Here is a 25,779-nt window from a genome sequence, read left to right on the forward strand (position 1 = left end):
TGAGGCAAGCCTTTTACTGTGGAACTGTCCCCCAGCTCCTAGCTTCATTCTTTATGATTTTCAGTTTGGGGAAGGGGTTGTTGAAGAGGCTATTTCTTTCATTTTTGCTAAGGACTAAGTGGCTGTAGCCTTGAATCCTCTTCCCTCAACAGGTATGTGTTATCATCCCCATCTTTAAAAAAATAAATTAAAGGGCTGCAGAAATGGCTTAGTGGTTAAGACCACTGGCTGTTTTTCCAGAAGTTCCAGGTTTCAACATGGCAACTGACAACCATCTGTAACTCCAGTTCCAAGGGAATCCAACACCCACTTCTGGCCTCCATGAACATCAGGCACACACAAGGTGATCAGAAAAACATGCAGGCAAAATACTCATACATAGAAAATAAAAATAAATTTTAAAAAGTTAAATCATTTGATTTAAAGTCTCTTTAAAGATTTAAAGCCCAACGTTTAAGAAAGGTCTTTTGATTCTCAGTGGGAATTAATTTTTAAAAATTTTTTAAAAAATTTTGCTAATATTCAAGTCTGGGTGACTATATTTTGTTGGTATTTCTTTCTAGTGCAGCTGAGGGCAGAGAGGACATCATTCTACCTGACTATTGCACAATGACTGTTTAGTAGTGCTCATAGTCCAACAGAGAAGCAAGGATCAGCAGATGTATGTGTTTTCCTCCCTCAAACCTAGGAATGAGAAATGGTGGCTCTTACAAAACATCATATACTCAGTCCTAAGTCTCATATTGGGAATTACTTTCAAATCAGCCATATGTGCAATTCAGCCAGTGTTCAAGAAGTGACTATTTGGAGCTGGGTTTACTGCTCAGGGGCAGAGTGTGTCTAGAAACATGTACAGGGTCTCAATTAATCCCCCAACCAAGATTGTCTTTACTGCATTAAGTAACTCAGATATAAGCACAGGACACCTTCTCTTTTCCTTTTCCTTTCCCTTTCCCCATTCTTTCCTCCTACTTTCCCTTTAAGAGACAGGGTTTCTTGGGAGGCAGAGACAGGTGGATCTCTGTGAGTTTGAGTCCAGCCTGATCTACAAAAAAGAGTTCCAGGGCAGCCAGAACTGTTACACAGAGAAACCCTGTCTCAAAACACCAATGAGAAAGAGACGACAGACAGACAGACAGACAGACAGACAGGGCTCCACTCTGTTGCCCAGGCTGGCCCTGAACTCCTGGGCACAAGTGGCCCTCATGTTCCATAGTCAGGGACAGCTGTCACTGTCACTGCTGGACAGAAGACCCCCCCCCCACTCTTCTTTTTCTTGCCTTTTTCTTTCTTCCTCCCTCCCCCTTCCTTTTTCTTCTTCCTCTTCTTTGTGCTCCTTCTCCGCAGTACCCCACTCCACTACAGGGATTTAAACCGGACTTCATACATAGTAGGCAAGTGGTTTGTCACTGAGCCACATTCCAGTCCTAGGTTCTCTAATGACTTTTTTTTAAATCATTAGGAATTCATGGGTTTCCGAATATTTTATGCATTTCAACTAAAAATGTAAATGGTCCCAACACTGTGACTCAGTTCTTTTTAAAACTGGCTTACTGAGGTATGCTTTATGTGCATTGCAGTAGGTCTCAAGAACTTCCTTGCTTTCTAGTATGGCAAAATATTCCAGTTCCGTTGATTTTTCTCCCTTTGAGAACTATGCACACACACCCACTCCACACATGCACATACATGAGCAAGTATACATGCATGGATCACACACTTACAAAAAAATGAAACTAGATTAATTCAGACCTTAATATAAAGCCTGAAATGAAACAAGCAAAATACTTCACACAGGCAGGGACTCTGAGATAGGCGCTAAGAGTTCAGGAGTTCATCCTAAGATTGACAAAAATTTCTGCACAGTGAAGGAAGCCAGGAGAGTGTGCAGACCCTATACTGGGAGAAACCTTGACCAACAGAGAACTGCGATCTAGAATCCCTGAGTAACTCCAAGAATTAAAGATCAAAATTATAAATTATCCAATAAATAAATGGGCTAATTAACTGAATAAACAGTTCTTCAAAAAATAAAAGTGCCGGGTGGTGGTGGCGCACGCCTTTAATCCCAGCACTCGGGAGGCAGAGGCAGGCGGATCTCTGAGTTCGAGGCCAGCCTGGTCTATAAAAGCTAGCTCCAGGACAGGCTCCAAAGCTACAGAGAAACCCTGTCTTGCAAAAAAAAAAAAAAAAAATACAAATCATGTCTATCTGTCACTCCAGTCTCAGGTGATACGACACACTCTCTTCTGGCCACCTGGGCAATTGCACAGAGGGGATACACATAAATTCCAACAGGCACACCCTATTTAAATGTTTATTTGCTTTTAAAAGATTTATTTCTATTTTTTTAAGTGTATGAGTGTTTGCTTGAATATATGTATGCGCATAGTGTGTATGCCTGGTGTCCCAGAAGCCAGAAGAGGATACCAGATACCCTGAAGTATAGTTATAGATAGTTCATAGCCACTGCCATGTGGGTGCTGGGAACTGAATACAAGTTCTCTGCAAGAACAAGTGCTCTTAACCACTGAGCCATCTCTCCAGTTCCATTTTAAAAAAAAAAAAAATCTTAAAAAAAGAAAACAAATGAGCCAGTAACAAATGCTGGTGGGGACATAGACAAAGATGAACGTATGTACTTTTGTGGGGTCTGGTGTAAACTGGCAACCACTATGTAAATCAGCATGGAGTCACTTTTAAAAACTAAAATCAAGCTGTATTTGGTGAACTCACCTTGTAATCCCAGAACTTAGGAGGCTGAAGCAGGAGAACTGCTACAAGTTTGAGGCTAGCCTGGGCTACAAAGTAAGACCTTGTCTCAAAATACAAAGGCAAACAAACAAACACCCCTAGAAACTAAAGCCACAGCTATCTTATGACTCAGCCTGGGTCTGTATCCAGGAGACAAGTGAGTGCAGCAGAGACACACTCGCACATCAGTACCTGCTGCTGCACTGCCCATGTCAGCCTAGACACCATCCCCACGAGAACAGATAAAGGAACGTGGCACACAGACACAGAGAGATTTATCTCACTATAAAGAAGACAGGCATCTGGGGGAGACGACGAAGGAGTCAGACTCACAGAGACAAATAGAGATGCAGGACATGACAGCAGAAAGGGAATGAGAAGGGCAAGGGTACAATCAAGAGGAGGTGATGGGATGGACGGTGGGAGTCAGCCAGGGTCAAAGTGGACAAAGGGGAGCACAGCATGAGACTGGGGCTGGAGTGAAAATGTCACAGTAGGACTGACAAGATGGGTCAGGGGGCAAAGGTTGTCACCGCCACGCCAGCCGACCTGAGCCCCACCCTAGAACATACATGGTGGAAGGAGAGAGACAACTCCTATAATTTGTCTTCTGACTTCTACATAAGTGCTCATGTACACATACATGTAAATTTTTAGAAAGAAAATGTCACACTAGAATGCATTTCCTTGTACATTAACCAAAAATAAATTTTTAAAGTAAAAACAAAAAACAAAACCTTTTGAAATCAATGATTGTCTTTATAGATTGGTAGATAACCAAATAGTTATTTTGAAAAACAGCAAATAAATGGGGACATCTAATATAAATTCTGTCTGTCATACATGGATAGTAGCTGGGAGTATCCACATCATTAATGAGACATTTTAGAGGACCTTCGTGTGATAAATAGAGAAGTGGTCAAATCTTGTATCCTTGAGTGAAATGGCATTTAGGCAACTGCCCTCAGTAGCTTTCACCAAAATAAAAGAGAGAAAGTCACACACCAATGCAGACCCTGCCAACTTCCAGATGAGGAACACATATACACCAGGAAATGCCTTTGCCAAAAAGCTGAACCTGAGTCTAACCAGACTTGAGAGATCCGTTAGCAGTTCCTCAGTTATGGCCCATGGAATCCTCTCTCGGGCATCTCTGAAAAATCAAACTGTTCATTACAGTCCTAAGACCTTAGCTGCCTTTGCTGACACCTGCACTGGAGGTACAAAGCGAGGACGGGAGGTAGATGTGCCAACTTTATTACGAATCAAGAAGCAGGAACAAGCAGGCATTAGCAGTGACTGCACTCTCCATGGCTACAATTACAAAGTTAAAAAGTAAAGTTAAATTAGAAAAGCCTTTAACAAAAAACCTAAGCCCATTCCTTTAGGGTGGTCTCAGGTAAAGCAGAAGTATTAATTTTATTACAGCTTTTTAAAATGGTGTCCACGATGAAAAGGAAGGTTCACACAAAGCACTTTTTTAACCGAAATCGATGATTGTCTTAAGCAAAGTGCTTATGCAATCGAAGCTGTGAGCCCAACCGGCTGCTTTTTCCTTGGAACATCAATTTCACTTGAAAGAAACATTAAAAAATTGTGGTTATGTAGGGTTGGGTATCTGGCAGACATTTCCTTTAAAAATGAAAAAGTGAGTCTGGCACATAAAACAGCTGACAGTGTTTGCTGCCAATGATAAAATTCCAACTTTCAAACAAATATTAGAACTTCAGAAAACCTGACTGTCATGGTGAGTTTGACAGCTTCCCCTACATAGACACTCTGTTGATGAGATTGGTTATAATGTCAAGGAACATAATCTTCGTATGCAGTGTAATGAAATGCCAACACTTTGGCAGATCTCTGTGACTTACTGAGGCAATGTTTTCCAGATGACCAAGCCATGGTGTTACAAAACCGTGTGCAAGTAAACCTTCTATCCAAACACAGAATAAATCAATGGGTTCCTATATGCAGTACTGGAATATGAGCAACTGATGGCCTCAGATTCTCCATCACTAACCTTTAAGAAACCAGCACTGTTAGGGCTGAGAGCTGGCTCAGCAGTGAAGAGCACTTGCAGGTCTTTCGGAGGACCCAAGTTCAAGCGCCAGCCCCCAGGTCAGGCAGTTCACAACCACCTATAATTCCAGCTCTTGAAGATCCAAAGCCTTCTCCTGACCCCTACATATGTCTCCTCTCATAACTATATACCCATATACAACATACACACACAACTAAAAATAAAATCTTTTTCAAAAGGAAAACTACCCCCATGCAAGGTTAGGGAAAAAGATCTATAATTATCTGAACAAGCTATGAAGATGCATCTCCCTTTTCTAATAACATATCTTTGTTTGGCACTCTCCACATAAAACAATGTATGACAGACTGAATGCAAATACTCATATAATAATCTAGCTATCTCCCATTCATACAGATTTGAAAACAAGTTGACACTGTCACTATTACTTCATTTTTGTTATAGAATGGAATATGATTTTTCCATAAAAATATTTATATTAACATATAATAGGTTTGTGGTTATCTTAAATGAATCAATGAATTATTTTATTCTGCTTTAGAATAAGATTCTTAACATTGGTTTGATTTTTTGGGTTTTTTTTTTTTTTTTTTCAGGGAAAGGAATACTTCAAACTAAGGGCTTTACCCATACTAAGCAAGGGTGCTAAAATTAAAGTTTTAGCTTTATCTGTTTTAGTTTCTAATTCTGTCAAGAATCAAGAAGTAAAACCTACACAGATAAAAGCTCTTTGAGGACCTCAATAATTCTGAGAAACAAGAAGGGATCCTGAGAACTCCTGCTATACACTGAACAACCCACATATAATATATAAGAAATTTAACACGAACTAAAAGGATCACTGACACACAATCAGCAATATCCAGGAGTCTGGCCAAGCGTAAGGAACCACTGGTTAACCCAACAGTATCGCAAAGTGTGTGGGAATGGGAGACTGTAAATGAAGAGACGGGAGAGGCATGACTGGTGGCCAGTCTGGTTGTCAACCTGACTACATCTGGAATTAACTAAACCCAGGCAGTTGGCTACACCTGCAAGGATTTTCCTTGGTTGGATTATTTGAGATACATGACCACACCTTCTGATGGCAGCCCCACATAAAGCAGTGTGGAAGAAGGGAGCTTTCTTTTGTTTTTTTGCTGCTTGCCCTCACTCTGACTAGAAAGTCCATATATCCTGTTGTTGAGACATCCCTTTACTGGTACTATAATCTACTTCAAGATTCCATCAAAGACTGGAAATCAGTACCTCTCTAGGACTCCCATGGGACTCCAGCACCAGATTGTGACTGCTGAGGAATCCAGTCTCATGGACCGAACTACCAGATCCGGGCCTTTCTGTCACGAGACAGCCCTTGTTGGACTACTCAGACCACTGCTTATAAGCCACTTTAATTTAGAAAAACAGGATGTATACATTTATGTACATATTAGATAATGTATGAATTTTTATATATATACAAATATATAATATATAATATATAAAAATTCATCCAAGGAAAATCTCTCACAACTGCCTGGTTTTAGTGTGTATGTGTGTGTGTGTGTGTGTGTGCATGCTCATTCTATTAGATCTGTTCCTTTAGAGAACCCTAATTAATACAACAATTGTTACATAAGAATCTTATTGGGGGCTGGAGAGATGGGTCAGTGGTTAAGAGCACTAGATGTTCTTCCAGAGGACATAGGTATAATTCCCATCACCCACATAGCAGCTCACAACTGTCTGTAACTCCACTTCCAGGAGATCCCTCATGCCAAGGTACATAAAATAAAATTAAATAAATAATTTTTTAAAAAGAATCTTGTTAGGATTCTAAAGCAAACTTTAAAAGATATGACTGGAGAAAACTAAACAGTAACAAGTACTTTATGATATTAAATAATTATTTTTAATTTTTAAAGGTACATTGAGTTACTATATTTAAAGGAGTCTTTAGATATTTTATAGAAACACACATATATAAAATATTTAGAAATAATACAATACATGCCTACCTTTGACTTACTTGAAACAAACCAAGCGTGAGGGTAGAGACTGGGAAGGAGGGTTCAGCAAGAGTGAACTGGCGCTGCAGCTGCATGGCGAGTACTCGCTAGGTTTATCTTACCATGGAGACTGCCATGTTTAAGAACATGAGCTAATGTTTAAAATTCATTTTAAAGTAGATGGAAAATAAGCTCAAACACAATGTTTTAACTTTTCTCTACATAAAACAGAAGGTAAAGACTTAAACTGTAGTTGTCTGGGTTCCCAGAAAACATGACAATGTGCCCTTGAAAGTTCTGAGTATGACTGCCCAAAGCAGCCCTGCCACACAGTCAATCGCGCTGATGGGATGACAATGGTGAGCCTCACCTCCCAGCCAGTTTCTAATTTCTAAGGAGGATAGACAGTTTAAGGCAAACTGTGAAACTTAATGAAGAATGAGTGAGCGACCATGTTGTGACAATCCAGTAAAGCCTCTTTATAAAATTCCAAAGAAATCTCAATTTACAATCAGGCTTGGAGCCCTGATCTAGTTTAAAAAAAATGGTTAAGATAAAGTTTCAAGAAATTCTTGCTAGCCTCTTGGAGGAAACTCAGGGCTTAAATTTATCCTTCCCTCCTACAAAAAGTCAACTATAAGCTTATGATTATCCAGGGAATCTGAACAATCAATATTCAGGTCCTGGTACTTTCATAAAAATCATTTTGAATTAACATCATTATCACATGGTTTCAGAGAGCTATATCCTTGTGTTCCCTTACAAGTCTATTTTCTACAAAATACCCAGGAAAAATCCAAGACAACTAACAAGAAGGACACAGCACTCTACACACTAATGGCTTCACCCTACACTCCAGACATTACTATAGACGGTCTACACAGCCTTGAGCTGCCCCTCTTAGCTCACATCTTTTCCCTCCTCCTCTAGCTAGAGAAAGCCTGATCACCTTCCAAATGCTCTTCCAGCCAGTCACAGCGCTGTATGCTATAATCCCAGCATAGGAGGAAGGTAAGGCAGGATTGTGAGCTCAAGGTCAGCCAAGGCTATACAGGAAGTCAGACCTTGTCAAAAGAAACCAAGAAGAGGCTAGAAAGACGACTCGGTGGTTCAGAGCTCTGGCTGCTCTTCCAGAGGACACAGGTTCAATTCCCAGGACACACATGATGGCTCACAACAATGAGTAACTACAGTTCCAGAGGATCTCACACCTTCTTCTGACCTCTTTGGGCACTGTACACATGTGGTGCTTAGACATACATGCAGTCAAAACATCCATGCATATAAAATAAAAATAAATCTTAATTTTTTTTTTAAAGGAAAACTTCTTCAAGAGAGGTTTCTTGGTACCTTCCTTGGTTTTCAGTGAGGTTCCTGCTCTCGTTTGAGCTACCCACCCACCACGTTTCTTGCTTCTCTAAGAGAGACTTGCTATGCCTTAAACTGGAGCTCCACCTGCCACAGCTTCCCACTGTTTTGTATGTGGTGCTGGGGACTGAAGCCAGAGCTCTGTGCAAGTTAGACAGGCTGAGGTTATATTCAGGGTTCTAACACTAAGCCACACCTCCAGCCCCAAAGCATGTTTTATAAACATTTTATAAAAGCCGAGAGAGAGGCCATGAAGTGAGGATGTTTAAGATGGGCAACTACATAATTGTCACACTCAATCAAAGCCAAGTCCCTCCCACAAACTAACTTGGTTTCATGGATCAATGTTTTTTTTCCATTTCACTAAACTCTGCTCTTATCTTTACCCTACTTAATGCTTTAGTTCCAGCCCTTCTTGCATGCTAAAACTGTGTATCTTCCAGAGTAGCACTTTTTGTTGTTGTAGTCAACATGTTCCTATCAGGTACAGGGCACCCTATTCTCCCCTGAAATAGGGCCAGGCCCACCAGCTAGGTTCAAAATTGAATCTAGGTCCAGCTCAACCTGGACTATAGGAGGATTTCTGGGGTTTAGAGAAAAGCCAGCATTTCTTAGGAACTTAAGAAATCAGTTCCCATCTACCAAAAGGAGTCATTTCCTTACCCCGGGCAGAAGGGACACATGGCTCCATTGACGGCATGTACCTGTGGATGCATATGAAAGTCCAGCGTCCCTCAGGAAGTATTATACATTTCAAAGTCCACACCAGCTTCCCCAGGCTTCCCTCCTCCCAGATACCCATTTGTTCTCTTTATGACGACCAAGTTTTTCCCCTTGCCCCGCTACCCTCTCACCACTCTCCCTCCCTCTCTGCCTCCGGCTATTCTGCCTTCTCGCAGACAGCCTTGACCACGTCCATACTGCTTCTTTCTCGCTCTGCTCTGGACTCTCCCGAGTGCCTCTGGATGTTTTTTCTCTTACTCATGAGAAAGATCCTAACCGCCATGAAGCAGACATATCAGCAGTTTCCTTACAGCACCCCTGGCATCCAGTGCTGAACCACAGCAATCTGAACTTCTCAACAGCTTATACCTTCTATACTGATTTTTTCTTTTTTCTTTTTTTTATTTTATTATTATTATGTTTTTAATTTTTCAAGACAGGGTTTCTCTGTGTAACAGCCCTAGCTGCCTGGAACTAGCTCTTGTAGACCAGGCTGGCCTTGAACTCACAGAGATCTGCCTCCTGAGTGATGAGATTAAAGGTGTGTGCCACCACTGCCTGGCCTGATTTTATCTTTAAAGCCAAGATTGCTTAGGGATACATTTGTACATTGTCAAGTATGACAACATGTCTCTGGTCACTTTCTTAGTATTAATTTCTAAACTATTGAATTATAGACAAAATATATTGTCTGTAAGATTTCTTTACTGAATGAGATGTCTTTTTGAGCACTTTAAAAGATGGGCAAGGGGCTGGAGAGATGGCTCACTGACTGCTCTTCCAAAGGTCCTGAGTTCAATTCCCAGCAACCACATGGTGGCTCAAAACCATCTGTAATGAGGCCTGCAGGAAGAATACTGTATACATACTAAACAAATAAATAAATATTTAAAAAAAAAAAAAGATGGGCAAGTCTTGTAAACATTTTCTGTTCTTAAAGTTTAATATTCATTTGAAAAGTATTCCTGTGCTATAAATGTTGAAAGCTGTGCTAGTTTTGGTGCTAGAACCTGGACCCAGTCTTTGAATACATGAAGTATGAACTCTACCCCTGAGCTAGAGCACCACCCTGAAATGTCCAGAGTGTGCATATGTGCACTCATGTGCTCGTGTGCATGTGACTGCACTTGTGTGCACATGCATGTGGTGGCCGGCAAAACAACTTCGACTCCTGTGCTTCAGACACTGTGGCTTTGGGATTTTTCTTGTTTGTTTTTGAGACAGCATTATTCATTCACTGGTCTGGGGCATACTATGTAAGACAGGCTGGCTGGCCAGCGAGCCCAGGGATCTGTTTGCCCCCTGCCCCCTCGCCAATGGTGGTTACAAGCACACATCACAATCCCTGGACTGACGACTGACTTCCTTCCTTTCTTTTTAATGAGTTTCTGGGGATTGGACTTGGGTCCTCAAGCACTTTGCTGACTGAGCTACATCTCTAGTTCCTGGTGTCCATTTTTGAGAGAATAATAATTACATCATTACTATGCTTGCAGTTTTCACACTGTTCTTTGTATTTCTGTTGCATGTTGTAACTGGATAGTGAGATTTATCTAGCTATCCATCAACAGATAAATGTTTCACATAGATTCACAACTCTAATCTCCTACAGCTCCTCTGTACCCAATAGCAATATAAAGTAGTTTTCTTCCCATATAATGCTTTTGTCTTGAATTCTGTTTCATTGTGTTGTTTGTTTTTGAGATATAGTCTTGCTCTGGTTGGCCAAGCTAGACCCCTCTCCTAGGCGTCCCAAGTAGCAACTTACAGACTCACACTGTGCACCTAATTCCTACCTTAGTTTATTTACACGGTGCATGCTTTTCTATTTCTCTATTTTAAGCTTTTTGATAACATTGCATCTTATATTTATCTTCTTTACAGACTTAGAGTCAATGGAAACTTTTAATGTAGTCACATTTATTATGATTACTGATGTGTCTGTCACTCAGCTCTGGCCACTATAACTTCCTTCCTTCCTTACACTCTCCAGCTACATCTCTGTGTACTGCTCGGCTTGGGTACAGCTTTGTTTCCTCCCAATGGCTTGTTCTTCTTCGTGTCTTACTGAATGCCCTGTCTATTTATACAGACACTTTTATTTACATAGGCCTCTTCCACGTTTTCCCCTTACCATGCTTTACAAAAGTTTCCACTGTGGTACCTTACCTGAGGTTATTTACTGAATTTGCTGAGTTTATCTTTGTTTCTCTCATATGAACTCCGTAAGAATAAAGGTTTTGTCTTGTGCATCCACTCTGGGCATGCAAGTCATCTTAAACTAAAATATTATGGGTGATTTAATTTTCTTTGAAGATTCATGAAGCAAATTGAATTTAAATTTAAAGCTTTTCATGGCATTAGGAATAGCAAGATGAGAATGTGAAGTCTCATAAAAAGAATATTCTTTTCAAAAAATGTGATCTGTTTATAAAATATCAGTTTATAGAAGTATCAGTTTCGAAGAATATTGCATTTCTGGGCACTGTTTTTTGCTTTAATCACTACATATCTTAAACACTACAGGGAATCATTGAAGGTTTTTTTCCACTTAGTAAATAAGACAATTCAATTTTAGAAATGGGATAAGTATCCAATTTCAGATGAAAATATGAAGGGTTTTTTTTCTTAATAAGTATCAAATTCTGCCACTTCTGATTAAATTATTTCCTATTTCCCATTTTGGGCAAAAAGTTCATTTCAAAAAAGCAATTGCCCTTGCAGGAGGAAAGAGGGTATCATTTTCACAATTAAATACTGCCTGTCTAGAATCAGAAAGCCTCTCTTTGAAGCTGCTGCGGTAAACATATTAGTTAGCCTCCCAGACACCCATCTCCTAAGCTTGCAAAGACTGCCCAGGCTTTGGGACTTACCCCAACAGAGTGCACCTTTACAACTTAGAGATTTACAGTAATACATTCTCCATGTTCCATGTATTTCTTTGATATTCCCAATTAAAGTATAAAAGACTCAAAAGGGAGAAATTTAAAAAATAAAACACTATTAACAAAATTATTAACACACTATCTCTGAATTATGGTACCTAATAAGAAAAACAGAAACTTCTATAATGATACACTACACTCTAAAAATCTTTTCGGCAAGACCTTCAGTGATTTTTGTTGGGTCACTAGAAGGGCAGGCTGAAGCACCACCTGGTGCAGCCCTCAGAGAATCTAGTTCGATTATCTTGATGACTGTGACAACTGCTGGGATGGGGACTACCTGGTATGCCATCTTTTGGACTACCATTCCAAACCCTTGCTTTAGGATTGTAGTAACGGCTATAATACCACGGCATTAGAGGCAGTTTTCACTTGATCTTTAGTTTTATTTCCGGTATATCCTAATTCCATCTTCTTTCATTACTCAAATATTAAATGCTCTTAAAGAGAATTTTAAAGAACTTAGAAATTAAGTATACACTGCTCTTGCAGACAAGCTGAGTTCATTTTCCAGCACCCACATCAGGTGGCCTGGAATTCCACCTCCAGGGCATTAGGCGCCCTGTTCTGGCCTCTGTAGGCACTGTATTATGTGTATGTGTGCTCATGCTCACACATTCTCACACAGGTCCACACATAAACAAACAATCAAAACTAAAAAATAAACTCTTTTTACAAGATGAATATTCAGGCTAGCAAGATGGTTCAGCAGGTAAAGGCACCTACATGGTAGATGGAGAGAACTTATTCCTGTAAATTGTCCTCTGACCTCCACATGCATTCTGTGGTGTGTATGTGTAATTTTAATAAATTCTCTTGGCATTCTGAAGGTAAAAAAAGAAATTTTATCAAGACAGGTTGGCTCACTCATATATAAATCCAAATTTCCATTTCCATATATATATATATGACAAAAGTCCTAACATCAAATATATCTAAGTGTGAGACCATCAGCAGAAGAGAGTGACGCTGGCCAGGTACATGGAGAACTGGAGAAGCCACGCTCAAACAGGGCGGCTATACTGAGCCCAGACAACCATCATTCAGTAGTGACAGCACTGTAAGCACTGGGGCCAGACCCTCCATGGTTCCAGGCCAAGCTGGAGTACAGTATCTTATGTAAAATCAAGTTTTAAACGTGGGCGACTGAGTTTCAGTTTGGTTTTTTGTTGGGTTTTGTTTGTTTTGTTTTTTGAGAGAGGGTTTCTCTGTGTGGCCTTGGCTGACTTAGAACTTGCTCTGTAGACCAGGGTGGCCTCAAACTCAGAGATCCGCCTGTCTTTATCTCTCAAGTGCTGGATTAAAGGCATGTGCCACCACCATCCGGCAAGTTTCAATTTTTTAATATTGAACAGGACACACAGAAGAGTCTATGAGCTGTTGCTGCTGCAGTCTACGGATTAGAAGAGTCTTGGTGAAGTAGACTAGACAGATGGTCGCCTGTTTACTCATGGGGTCCAACTCCCTCTAGCCATCACATTCTCTGAGGACCAATGGAAGCCTCTGTAGAAACAGCTGGCCTGTCAAACCAAGCTCTCTGCTAATGACTCGGTTTGAAAAAAAACAGGACAAAGATAAAGGAACTCTTCAAATGCTAGAACTACTGACCTAAGAATGGAGACAGCATTTAAGCAACTGAAATCTCAAGATTACTATTTCTACGGTATCTAAAAAATGAAAAAGCAGATAGGAGTACAGATTTAAGGGCTCTTACTCACTGCATGGCAACCATGATGAGAGCTTCTGACTCAAATTCAAACAGGCTTGCTCAAAAAAAAAAAAAAATCAATCTTTACAAATACATTGAAAGCCAGGCGCTAGTGGTGCACACCCGTAATCCCAGCACTCGGCAGGTAAAGACAGGCGGATGGATCTCTGTGTTCGAGGCCAGCCTGGTCTACAAGAGCTAGTTCCGGGACAGGCACCAAAACTACAGAGAAATTTGTTGAAAAGACAAAAAAAAAAAAAAAAAAACCAAAACATTGAAGACAACTCCACAGGCAACATGAAGGAGCAAGTGGCACAATTCAAAGCTTGTGAGTCTACTCTGCCTCACGATAACACTGCAAGAAGAACCCAGCATCAATCAGAAGACAGATGCCAAAGACCTAGAAGAGGAATGGCAGCAGGTGCGCCCTATCTGTGGTCCCCTTTGCACGGTAGATTAGAAAACACTGCACCCATGTTCCTCTTGCTCTATGTTAACAGAGGGACCAGGATACAAGTTTCAAGATATAAAGTGGCTCAAGACACCTCTAGCTAAGGATTTCCCCATGGCACTCAAGAGGAAAGGCTAAAACCCTAATGTTATGTAGTCTCACCTGACTCTACTTCCTCCTCATCTCACCGCCCCCTGGGTACTCACTGATGTCACTCCACGTGCACACCATTTCTCCTCTGTTCTGCAAATGCACCAAACCTGCTACAGGATCCTTGCATCGGCCATTCTCACTACCTGAAAGCGGTTTCTCTGGATATTTGCATAGTTCAGATCCTCATTCTCTTACCTATACTCTACTTTTCCTTTAATACTCTATTTTTTTTTTTTTTTTTTTGGTTTTTCGAGACAGGGTTTCCCTGTAGTTTCTAGAGCCTGTCCTGGAGCTAGTTCTTGTAGACCAGGCTGGCCTCGAACTCAGAGATCCAATACTCTATTTTTTAAAGGCACATGCACACACACACACACACACACACACACACACACACACACATACTTCTCTTCCCCAACCACACATTTGCTTTGCATTTTCTACAATACCACCATTTGACACTAAATGTTTCACTTACATTCCTTCCTCTAGAATGAAACCTCCATGAGGATGGTATCACCTGCCGGTTTACTTCCATAGGCCCCTATAAGAGTGTCTAGAACAAGATGATACTCAAAACCACCATGGCAAATGAGCACACAGACTATCAATAAAGCTGGGCTCTGGCACAGGCCTGTTTCTAAGTTAAATAAACCCAGGTAAGTCGTTCAGGCCTTCGGAAGACCACTACCCTGAGTTATAGAAACCACAGCATTTTATGACAGCGCAGATTAAGTCATGGAAGGATGGCATCACTTGTGTGTCAGTCAGCAGTTAGTGGAAAGAAGGACCAGAAAGGTGTCTCGGTGTTCAAGTCCACCACCCAAGCTAGATTCTTTTATAAGGACCAATAGAATTATGGCACATCTGAATACCACACTTTAGAACTTAAGAATGTAAAGATAAAAGTCCCAACAGGAAAAAAAAAAAGTATTTTCTGGAAACAATCACAGCAAAATATGGGTCCTTAGCTTTCTTTTTGCCCTAAATGCTTTTTTGCCACGACTCATTAAATCCTGCACACAAGAATAAATGTCTGCAGTGGTAGGAAGGCATTCTATAACAGAGAGGGAAACATACTGAGTTTTACATAACAAACTCCAAGAGATTTAGAACAATCCTCTCAATCCTGAGAAGCACCCTCCAATGTGACTCCAAGAAAAGACCACAAACCCAAGTACACTGTTAAAGACAGTTGCTTCTTCATTTGGCTACAGACTATTTCATCACTAATCATTTCAGCCTCGACAAAACAGAAAATAGCAAGTGAATAAAGAATTGTTAAAGGAAAAAAACGGCATTAGTCAGGGATCCCAGAACTTCTCAAATGTCAGTAAAACTGTTGTCTCAAGCTAGTGAGCCTTTGGCCCTGGAGCTACCGCCAAGGACAGTCACGGGAGGCTCAGCTTTTGAAGAAAATGAGCAAGTGCTCAGGCACTGTCGGCAGGTGACGACTGGATGTGTGGCCCTGCAAGCCCCTCCCAGAAGATATAAGCGTCTCAGCTCCAGCTACTCACAAACTCATAGTCTCCATCCTGTGGTATTTTCCAATCTGAAGAATTTTTCAGAGAGCCAGATACATTCTTGCCAAAGCTGTTGATCTGGTTTTCCTTTTCTTTTTGTTCAAAGTATTCAAGGAAAGATGGCTTTGCAGGCTGCATGGTCTCATCTCTTCCTGAAAACCAAGAAAAATAAAAGGTAAAAAAGAACATACAGTTAACGGTCAGGATGCCCACATGGGCTACAGTCTCCAGGTCAATTCTCTCTGTGGAATGAAGTTTAAAATTTAAATTAAAGACTTTACAGAAGTCTTTAATAAAGCTAAAAAGAAAGAAAAAATTCTCACTTAAAATACTTCTTATGGAATTAAACAGATTCTGAAGTCTCCTGTAATACATGCAAATGTTTTCCTAGAGTTCTTATTTCTAAACAGAAAGGCTTGAGTACTTCAATGATTCTGAGAAATCAATGATAACTATATTATCGTTGTTCTTTTATTATCATTGGTTTCCTATAGCAAACACTTTTTAAAATAGACTAAAGATACTTATAGCCATCATGTTCATTACTCTCTGTAGCAGACAAGAGGATGACACAGGAAGCGACTCCGTGATAAGCTCACGTTCTCGTTAAAAGAAGGAGACAAATATACTTGAAAACAACTCTTCCATTTGTGAAATATTTCATAAGGTTCTTCTGGTGATGAGGACCAAGACCAAAGCCCTGTATATAGCAGGCACCCCAACCTTATATAACTTTTTTTTTTCTCTTCTCTTTGTTTATTTATTCATTTGAGGCAGGGTCTCACGCTGTAGCCCTGGCTAGCCTGAAATTCATTATGCAGACTAGGCTAGACCCAAATTCAGAGATTCTCTAGCCTCTGCCTTTCAAGAGCTAGGATGAAAGGCACACACCACTAAGTCTGGCCCACAAATAACTTTAAAAATATTCTTTATGAATAATTTAAATGGGGCATATCATATGTATAGCATAAACTGAACTTTGTAAAATGATATACACAGGAGAAAAAGACCAAAATAGTAAATAAACCTCTCAGACATTTGTATTCTTTCTCATCATCAACCATTCCAATCAATCCCAGGTTTGCCTACTGCTGGGTACTACCCACTTACCATGTTGCTACTTCCTTCCTATGGGGGAGTGGATATAGGATTTGCTAAGACCTGCCAATCACCCAAGAACATGATGTACTGTTTTATGTGTTCTATGTAAACATTAGGCGTTTATGTTTGCTTTGTTAACTGTTAAACTTCATTTTTTGCATACCAAAGTACTACAAGAACTGCAATAGAACAAACTATGAAAACGAAACACTGGATTCACTGAAGAGACAGGAAGCTCTATGCTCAGTCCCTTCCTCTGGGAACTCAATGGGAAGGACTGGCTCAGAGACAGCTGCACACTGACCTTTCACCTAATCCTACACATGAACAAAGAGTCAGAAAACCTAGTGCCAACCAGCCTGGAGACTGCCGAGCTGACACAGTCAGAACATGGTAACCATACAAAATACCCTAAATCCACTGGGCAGCTAAACAGACTAGAAAATGCAGAAAATCCAAACTACTACATAGCTGTTTGGGGAAAGGATTACATTGGATAAGTATCTCACACCCAAAACAAAAAACTTCCAAATGGATAAACAAGAGCTGCAAACAGAAACTATAAACTCTAGTGGAAAATATAAGAATGCATTTAAAAACTTAACTGCAGGAAAGGTTTTCCAAATGAGACAAAAAATATTTATATATAAAATAGGCTACTTCATGTGTGTGAAGGAAGCAGCATAAATTTTAAATTTATAAATGGTATAAGACACATACATTACAAGACAAATTATGGGAAGAAAATGTTTGTAACAAATACCATAAAATGTTTTGCCAGGCAGTGGTGGTGAACACCTTTAAAATCAAGAACTCAGGAGGCAGAGACATGTGGATCTCTGTGAGTTTAAGACCAGTCTGGTCTACAGAGTGAGTTCCAGGACAGTTAGGGCTACACAGAGAAACTGTCTCATAAGTAAATAAATATATACATATATACATATACATATATATATATATATATATATATATATATAGAGAGAGAGAGAGAGAGAGAGATTGAATGAATGAGATGAGGATACTTTATGGATTTGAGGAGATAAGAAAGGAGATAAGAAACTAACATGCATGTTTTTTTTTTTGTTTTTTTTTTTTTTTTTTTTTTTTTTTTGGTTTTTCCGAGACAGGGTTTCTCTGCAGCTTTAGAGCCTATCCTGGAGCTAGCATTTTTAAAAATATTTTAAATATTATTTTTTTTAACTCAAAAGAGACCCTTAAAAGAAAGTAGACAGTGTTTGACTTAAGTGTTTGGTAGCAAACAGGCCGGCACATACATTGGTGTGAGATCCTCTTAGAAGCAACCAACAGCAATGTTTGATGTGGCCAACCTGACACCCCCAACTCATCCTTCTTGAGAAAAGTTGAATCTGGGGCCCTAATAACTGGGGAAATTCCACCTAGCTAAAGTGTCTGTAGCATATCACCTGCAACTTTATAAATGCTAATGGGTGTGATTTTTTTTCATAAATGCTCAAACACTAAACTGGGCTATTTTTAGATCTTATGTATTTCTATTAAGATCTTGAGGTCTAATAAATTACTAGTGCAATAAACTAAGATTACTCTAACCAATTAAAGATTTACTTTTTAAAAACTAATGGGCATTTAAGAGGTACCTAGGGGAAAACCACCACTACCAATTTGAGGACCAAAATATGACACCAAATACAACATATTATCGCATGGGCTACATATTACAGCATGAATTCCAGGCCAAACTATACTACTGTGACACTCTGCTTCAAAATAAATAAATTAAATGTAATGCAAAATAAATACATAAAATTTAAGTCAGGGATGAGACTTTTTGTGGCTTAATTTTAAACCATCCCATAAGAATACCAGACTACAGCATGTCCATTTCCATCACTGCTTAGATGAAAGAGTGGCAACATTTGCTTTCCTCATATGTCAATTATTTACTTGACAACAGCCCTTCACAACTCCCTAAAAGATTCCTAGTATTTCTAGAGCTAAAACAACTATTCTTTGTATCTTTCAACGACTAAGAAGCATAAATAAGAAATTCTAGCAATGCTTTCATCATGTGCTACCAATGCCAGGGACCTGATTATCCCTGACATGAACCACAATATATTCAGAGATTCCTCAAAACTGTTTAGGATTAGACAATTTTTTTAAATCTAACCATATATTCAGGCATAAACTGGAAATGAAAGCCTTACTTTTTTTAGGAATTTAATTATAGCTAAACAATCAGTAAAAGCTTACATGCACCAAATTACCAAAGAGCTAAAGATGATATCATGTTTATTGGAGAGGATCATCTGGGGGAATGGTGTTTCTGGGAATCAAACCCAGGGCCTTGCGCATGCCAGGCAAGCAGTCTACCGACTGAGCTACACCCCTAGCCCCCAAACACGATTTTGGAAATAGCACAACAGACTAATTCCCAGCCTGGGGTTTTATAATGTGCACATTTTACTACAATTTTTTTTAATTGAAAGAGATAGCCCCTATCCCAGAAGGTACAATGATGTGAACTTCTGGTCCTGACTATACATAGCCAGCAGAGACATTCAAAATCTTCTGGATTCAGTGTTAATAAATTTCAGTGAGCTTCCCAGTAGTAAAACACCATGTGGAAAGGCACTAGTCAGCAGCTGTCTTAGATGAAGCCTTAACACAAGCCAGCCCAGCTGCTATTGTACTAGCTGACAACAGATCTGAGCCAAACGAACCAGACCAAAAGAAATATCTAAGTGCAAATTTGCTAACCTATAAAATCATGCTTTAAATAAAATAGTGCTACATTAATCCACTAAATGTTGGAGTGCTTTGTTATGCAGCAAAAGCTAAATGATTTAACCATCTTCTCTCTACCTGCTCACTCGCAAACCACCTTAGTCCATAAAAAGCATTTCCCTTAGAAACCCAAGTGCAAATTCAACCAACACGGTTGCTAAACACCTGTGTTTGGGGTTTTCCCGCGACTTTTATCCCTACTTCCTGACCACCACAGAAGGTACAAACAAAGAAGACTTGTACATACTAGACATCAGCCCAGTGCCACACTTAGCATGAATGATTTTCATCAAATCCTTGCAGAATCTTTTGGAGGATTGTGACTCCTGCTTTGCAAATGAGACATTTGCCTGAGATTTTATAGCTCTGACAAGGACCGATGTGAACGTCCGTCATCAGGTTTTAAGCCTGGTGAGCTGTACCTCATATAGTGAGCTCTCTAAAAACAAAATGAAGATTCTTGGCATGTTAGCACTGCCATTAAGCTGGGTGAGGAAAGAGTGAGTGAACAGAATTTTCCCAGGACCCTTCTCTTTGAACCATTCTTTCAGCAACCTTGAGCTAGATGATCAAGTGCTGAGAAGCAGCCTGTCAGAGTTGAAAAGCAGAAGAGGATCACTCCCAGGTGATTAAAGGCTAGGCTGCCCTGTCCTCTCCCACTCCCAGGCCTTCAGCTGGTCAGAGGACGTTTTGTTTCAATGTGAACTAGAGTATTTTTTTCAGACGTATCATAGGAAATGAACACATTCAGATGAATGATAATACAGGAAACCTGAAGCCAGAGGAAGAATGGACTGGACAAACCATTAAAACAGCCACATCTTGCTTTGATTCTTTCATCCGATGCAGGACATCAATGTGCTCCTACACTATGGTGGCCTACTTCTCTGTAAGCCCCACTATTCGACTTAATGGACAACTTGTCTAAACGCAAAGGCAAGGGAGGGAAATGACGAGCACCTGTGCCTTGTCCCTGTCTTCCTTTGAAAAGTGTTACAGAAAAGCAAAAGATATGAGCCAAGCGTGTGTTATTAACTACACACAGGAAACTTACTCAGCAATAAAACTTGAGAGACTAAGGCTGGGAAGATGGCTAAGTTGGTAAAGTGCTTACTACAGAAGCGTGAAAACATGAGCTCAGATCCTCAGCACCCACATAAGAAAGATGGGTGCAGCAGCACCCATCACCAATCTGTACCCCAACACAGGAGAGGAGAACAGTCAGATCCCTGCAGCTCACTAGCCAGCTAGCTGAGTCAAACCCATGAGCTCAGTAAGTAAAAGTAGAGAGAAACCAGGGCAGAATCCTAGTGTTAACCTCTGGCCTATCTATGCGCTCGCGCGCGCGCACGCGCACGCACACGCACACGCACACACACACACACACACACAGAGCCAAGCATGTTTACATATATCAACGAAAGCTTATTATATATTATATAAAATGTATCAACTTATTATATGTACTATATATAACACTGATAAACACTGAAACATGGATAAACCTTGAAAGAATTATACAAAACAAAAATGCCAGACCAAAAGAGAAATCCATTGTCTGAATCCATTTACATTAAAGATCCAGAACAGGCAAATCTATAGAGACAGAAAGTAGATAAATGGTTGATTGTGGAAGGGGAAGAAGTAACTGACAATGGAATGAGTATTTCTTTGGAAGTGATCAAAACGTCTGGAATTTAGAAGTCATTATTCTTGTAATACTTTGTCAATATACTAAAAAGAAAATCTATAAAACTGAATGCTTTTTTAAATTTTTATGTATAAGTGCTCTATCTGCATCTACACCTTTACACCAGAAGAGGGCATCAGATCCCACTATAGATGAGCCATCATGTGGTTGCTGAGAATTGAACTCAGGACCTCTGAAAGAGCAGCAGCCAGTGCTATTAACCTATGAGCCATCTCTCCAGCCCCTAAAATGTATGCTTTAAAATGGTAAACTTTACAAATTATATCCCAGTTTAAAATAATAAAACTTTAAAAATTAAATACTGGTGGTGGTTGCAAAACTGCAAACATACTAAAAATCACTGTATACTCTAAATGAGAAAACTCCATAAATTTATGACCCATAAAATGGTACATAAACTATGTCAATAATTCAATCTTGAAATAAATCAACAAGACCTTCCTTCATGATGTGCTCTTATTCTAGGTTTCTAAGAACTATAAAATAATTCCAGGATGGGCATGCTAGAAATGAGTTTAACCAAAAATTGGAGCCTACATCTCCTTTGGAGTAACATCTATCAGACCTCAAACTTGATGACCCTTCCATCCCAAGCCCTCACTGTCAAACTAACTATCCCACAATGGTCAACCTAGCCTTTCCTTAATTCCCACAATAGTTGTTTTTATCTAAATAGTAATTAATTCTGCTCAAAGTAAGAAACTGGGCACAAGCCTACATTTTCTTCTGGGCTCCATGCATAAATATTTGCAGGACAAAACCTCCAGCAATGCCTCAGTGTTCCCCTGTTTTAAAATAATGTGTTGTAATGCAAACAGATCATAGTGGGTTTGATTTTCCTAAATCTAACATTTATTGTATGTGTGGTTTCTGGGTTTTGTTTTTGTTAAGGAGCATCTATGAGTTTCAGATGTATCAAGTCACTGAATCACATAAAGTCTATGTAACCATAAACTTTAAAATGTTCTTGAAACCACTAAGAACCACAGGTTGTGAGATGCCCCGGAGCCCAGAAAAACGTTCTTCCTAGTAAACAGCCTGAGCAGCTGCATCTGTATGATCTGACCTGCTTTCTAGACAATAGCTCGCAAGCCACCTTGATGCCAACAAGCTGCTTATGGATTACAAGAGAGATCTAGCATCTAGCTCCAAATTCCAAGGCCTCTCGACTAGAGCACTAGGGTCAGCCACCGGAAAAAGGATGATCCACACCTTGGTATTGCAAGAATCTCCTGAGACAGTGTCTCACCTTTCCAGCCAGAGTGTCTTTGAACACCCCCCTTAACAACGGTGTCAAGTTCAAACTTCACATGTGGGTCCTCAAAGTCCTTTGAAAAGCTGACCAATGCCCACATCTGCTTTGGCCAACCTCAACATTCAATATACACTGCCCACCTTTCTGGCTGTGCACCTGCCTGAAGTATTCTCTGCTGGCTGTCGTAATTAAAGTCTTGACCATTCTTCTCACAAACCCTTTAACCTTTGCTGTAACTCCCCAGCCTTTCATTGAGTTTTTGTGATCTTCTTATGCAGAGGGCCTCTCTCCTCAGCTAATCGCTACCAAGTGCCAGAATCTGGGTATGTTCTACACATGCGCAGGACTGGAAAGCACAGTGGCAGTACGTGCACTCTAGGTAGTGATACTGAGACACCATCCCACATTTTTAACCTATAAGTTCTTTGTCAGCAGCAAATGTTCCAGTTGGTCTCTGTACATTACAGTTGGGACACATAATAAATATCTAAGCCGGGTGGTGGTGGCGCACGCCTTTAATCCCAACACTCGGGAGGCAGAGGCAGGCGGATCTCTGAGTTTGAGGCCAGCCTGGTCTACAAGAGCTAGTTCCAGGACAGGCTCTAGAAACTACAGGGAAACCCTGTCTCGGGAAAAAAAAAAAAAAAAAAAAAGAAAGAAAAAAATATCTAGGAAATATCTCTTGGATCCCATTGGATAACCTTTTTAAACAAATACTGATATTGTCATTTCTTAGAAGAGACATAATTACAGAAAATCATCTACTTTCCCTTATAGATTGGAGAGTATATCTCCATTTCTTTCTAAGCAAGAGTATTAAGGCACTGGAGGTAGAGTACCATTGGACCAAGCTGATCTACGCGCACCTCTTACACCAACAGCCAAAGCCGAGCTTCTGGGTTCACTCTCCTTTCTTCTCACTACTATTGCAGCACTGCCCTCTTTGGGAAAATCTTGGCTCTCCTTTGACCAACATAACCACACTGGAGTAACTTATATTCCAAAAAAATACAGCCTCGAGGCCATCGCCCAGGTCACATGGAGACCTGGTCTTTCACATCCTCGCATGTGGTCTGGCTGGGCTCTCTGAATGAATATTCAGGCACCAAGAGTCTGTGTTTTCTGGCTCACCCCAAAGAAATGAAGAATGTTAATGGTTTCCAAAGATAAAAGTGAGCCCGACATGTGGACACAATAAGAGTAACTGCACAAACAATTAGGAGTTAGTCTCCACTCTGCAAGGATGACCTTGAGCTATCTGTGAAACTGTGAGAAAAGTCTAAGAGCCAGGATGTCTACTTTTCTATTGTAAAGCTCACCCAGGAGGGAGCGTCTCATAAAAAAGCTGTTCCCCGGGAGATTGCCTTTCAGGGATGGGAATGAAGGCGGCCAGTAATGAATGCCAGTGCTAAAATGAGGGTTAGAAGCCTCATAAAAGAAGAAGGCTCGAGGGACCCAAAGGCCGGCCTTCTTTAAATCTGCCATCTTGTGTACTGAATTGTTTAACTAGTTCTCAAAATAGCTATCATCTTATCATCTTATTGCCAGGGAATCAATCTCTCTCTCTCTCTCTCTCTCTCTCTCTCTCTCTCTCACTCTCTCTTTCCCTCTCTGAATAAATAAATAAATGCTTATTATAACACTTTCATCATTGAGCATTTAGACACTAAGTGTTATATATGTAGCACCTTATATTAATTAGTTTGGCAAAACTACAAAATAAAACTTTTTGTGCCCTATTTTTCTAAAAGTTTAAGAAACTGAGGGTCAAAAGGGGAACAGCCTCCCTAAGGAGGCCCCACCTAGGACACCAGAAATATACTTCAAGCCAAAGGCTGATTCCAAAAATCACTCCACGGTTTTTCTTTCATCCTCCCTCCTTCAGAAACACAGCAGCAATGCAAGTAAATGCTACAGCTTTTCACTCTGCTGCATGGAACAGCACAGCTATCCAGAACCTTCTGTGGTGCCAATTCAGAATGGCAGGTACATGCAAGCACTGAGTTCTCACTGGTGCGTTTTGAGGCAATCAGAAACTAGACAATGAAGCTCCTGTTGTAAAAGGGGTGCTGAGACACGTGCAGGGCTGACATGCTAATTACCACGGTTGCCAGTGCTACATCCAAGACAGACGGATGAGGACAATGCTTCATCGACTTCCTTCAGACAGCGCAGGTGGAAAGACATGGGCCGCAAGTCAAGAATCCCTCTCTTGCGCAGCTGACTGTGTGCCTGACAGTGCTGAAATGAGATCTTTTCAACAAGAGCCTGGCCTGTGGCTCTAAAGGAGGAAACAAAGCAACAACAGATGCCTCCGTCACAGAGCCTCCTGAACTTAGCCAGGCCGCTATGCTTTGGAGTTCTGTCTCAAAGAGGGGAGTGTAGCTATGGCTCTAGGGCAAGTCAGAATACTGGGAATTAAGTGCAAATTTTAAGAAGAAATCACCTGGCTCCCCTCAGTTCACAGGGTCTAACTGGAAAGGCCTGAGCCAAGGACGAGAACACAGCAAATACTATTTCACCCTCTACCTCCACCGCAAATCAGCCTGGAGAGGAGGAGAGAGCACTTTACATGCACGTCCCGGACAGGCGCCACCGAGCACTGAGAGAGAGAAGCACTGTTGTCAAGTCTTCAGCAGACAGGAATCCATTACCTTTCAGACCTGCTATGCTTAGACCTGTCATTTCCTCATACAGGGCAAAAGCACAAAACTGCTAAGCTACATGGTTGTACAGAACAGACCAATGCCTTTCTTTCAATTTTTTCTGTTATTGCTGTTTACTTTTGTCTCTGAAAATTCAAGTAGCAAAAATTGGTGGAGAATGGGCTATTTAAAGGCAATTAACAAATGAAGTTTACTAGATATAAATTCCTGTAACAAACAACTAGAAAACACGCACTCTTAGGTTGGCAAGATGACCCACTAGGTAAAGGTACTTGCTATGCAAGCCTGGTGACCTAAGCTGAATCCTCAGAACCTACAAGAGTTGTCCTCTGATTTCTACACACGGCTTACGGCACACACACACACACAGAGCTTTTAAACATTTTCAAAAGAAGAAAATACGATCTTGTTTAAGCACACAGAGACTATTTGACAAAAATCCACAACAAATATGCCAAGCCACAAATGTCTCAAAAAGTACCAAAGAACTATTACCATGTAGACCATGTTTTCAACCTCAATTCTCCGTAATTAAAATAGGCAGTTTTAAAATTTCACACGTGTAGTTTTAAAAAAAGAGAAAGTGATTCTGAATAATTCGCAGGCATAGTGGCACATGCTTATAATTA

General features: G+C 40.4%; 1 protein-coding gene across 1 annotated transcript in view; it reads right to left on the bottom strand.

Annotated features, from left to right (window-relative positions):
• Stk4 (serine/threonine kinase 4) overlaps nt 1-25,779 on the bottom strand; it is an 88,524-nt gene that overhangs the window by 24,842 nt on the left and 37,903 nt on the right. Inside the window, exon 10 of the mRNA XM_038331502.1 lies at nt 15,646-15,803. Coding sequence (XP_038187430.1) covers nt 15,646-15,803 — 158 coding nt within the window. The remainder of the gene's footprint in view (nt 1-15,645; nt 15,804-25,779) is intronic.

The sequence above is a fragment of the Arvicola amphibius genome, chromosome 5 (assembly GCF_903992535.2).
Source record: "Arvicola amphibius chromosome 5, mArvAmp1.2, whole genome shotgun sequence".
NCBI classification, from domain to species: Eukaryota; Metazoa; Chordata; class Mammalia; order Rodentia; family Cricetidae; genus Arvicola; species Arvicola amphibius.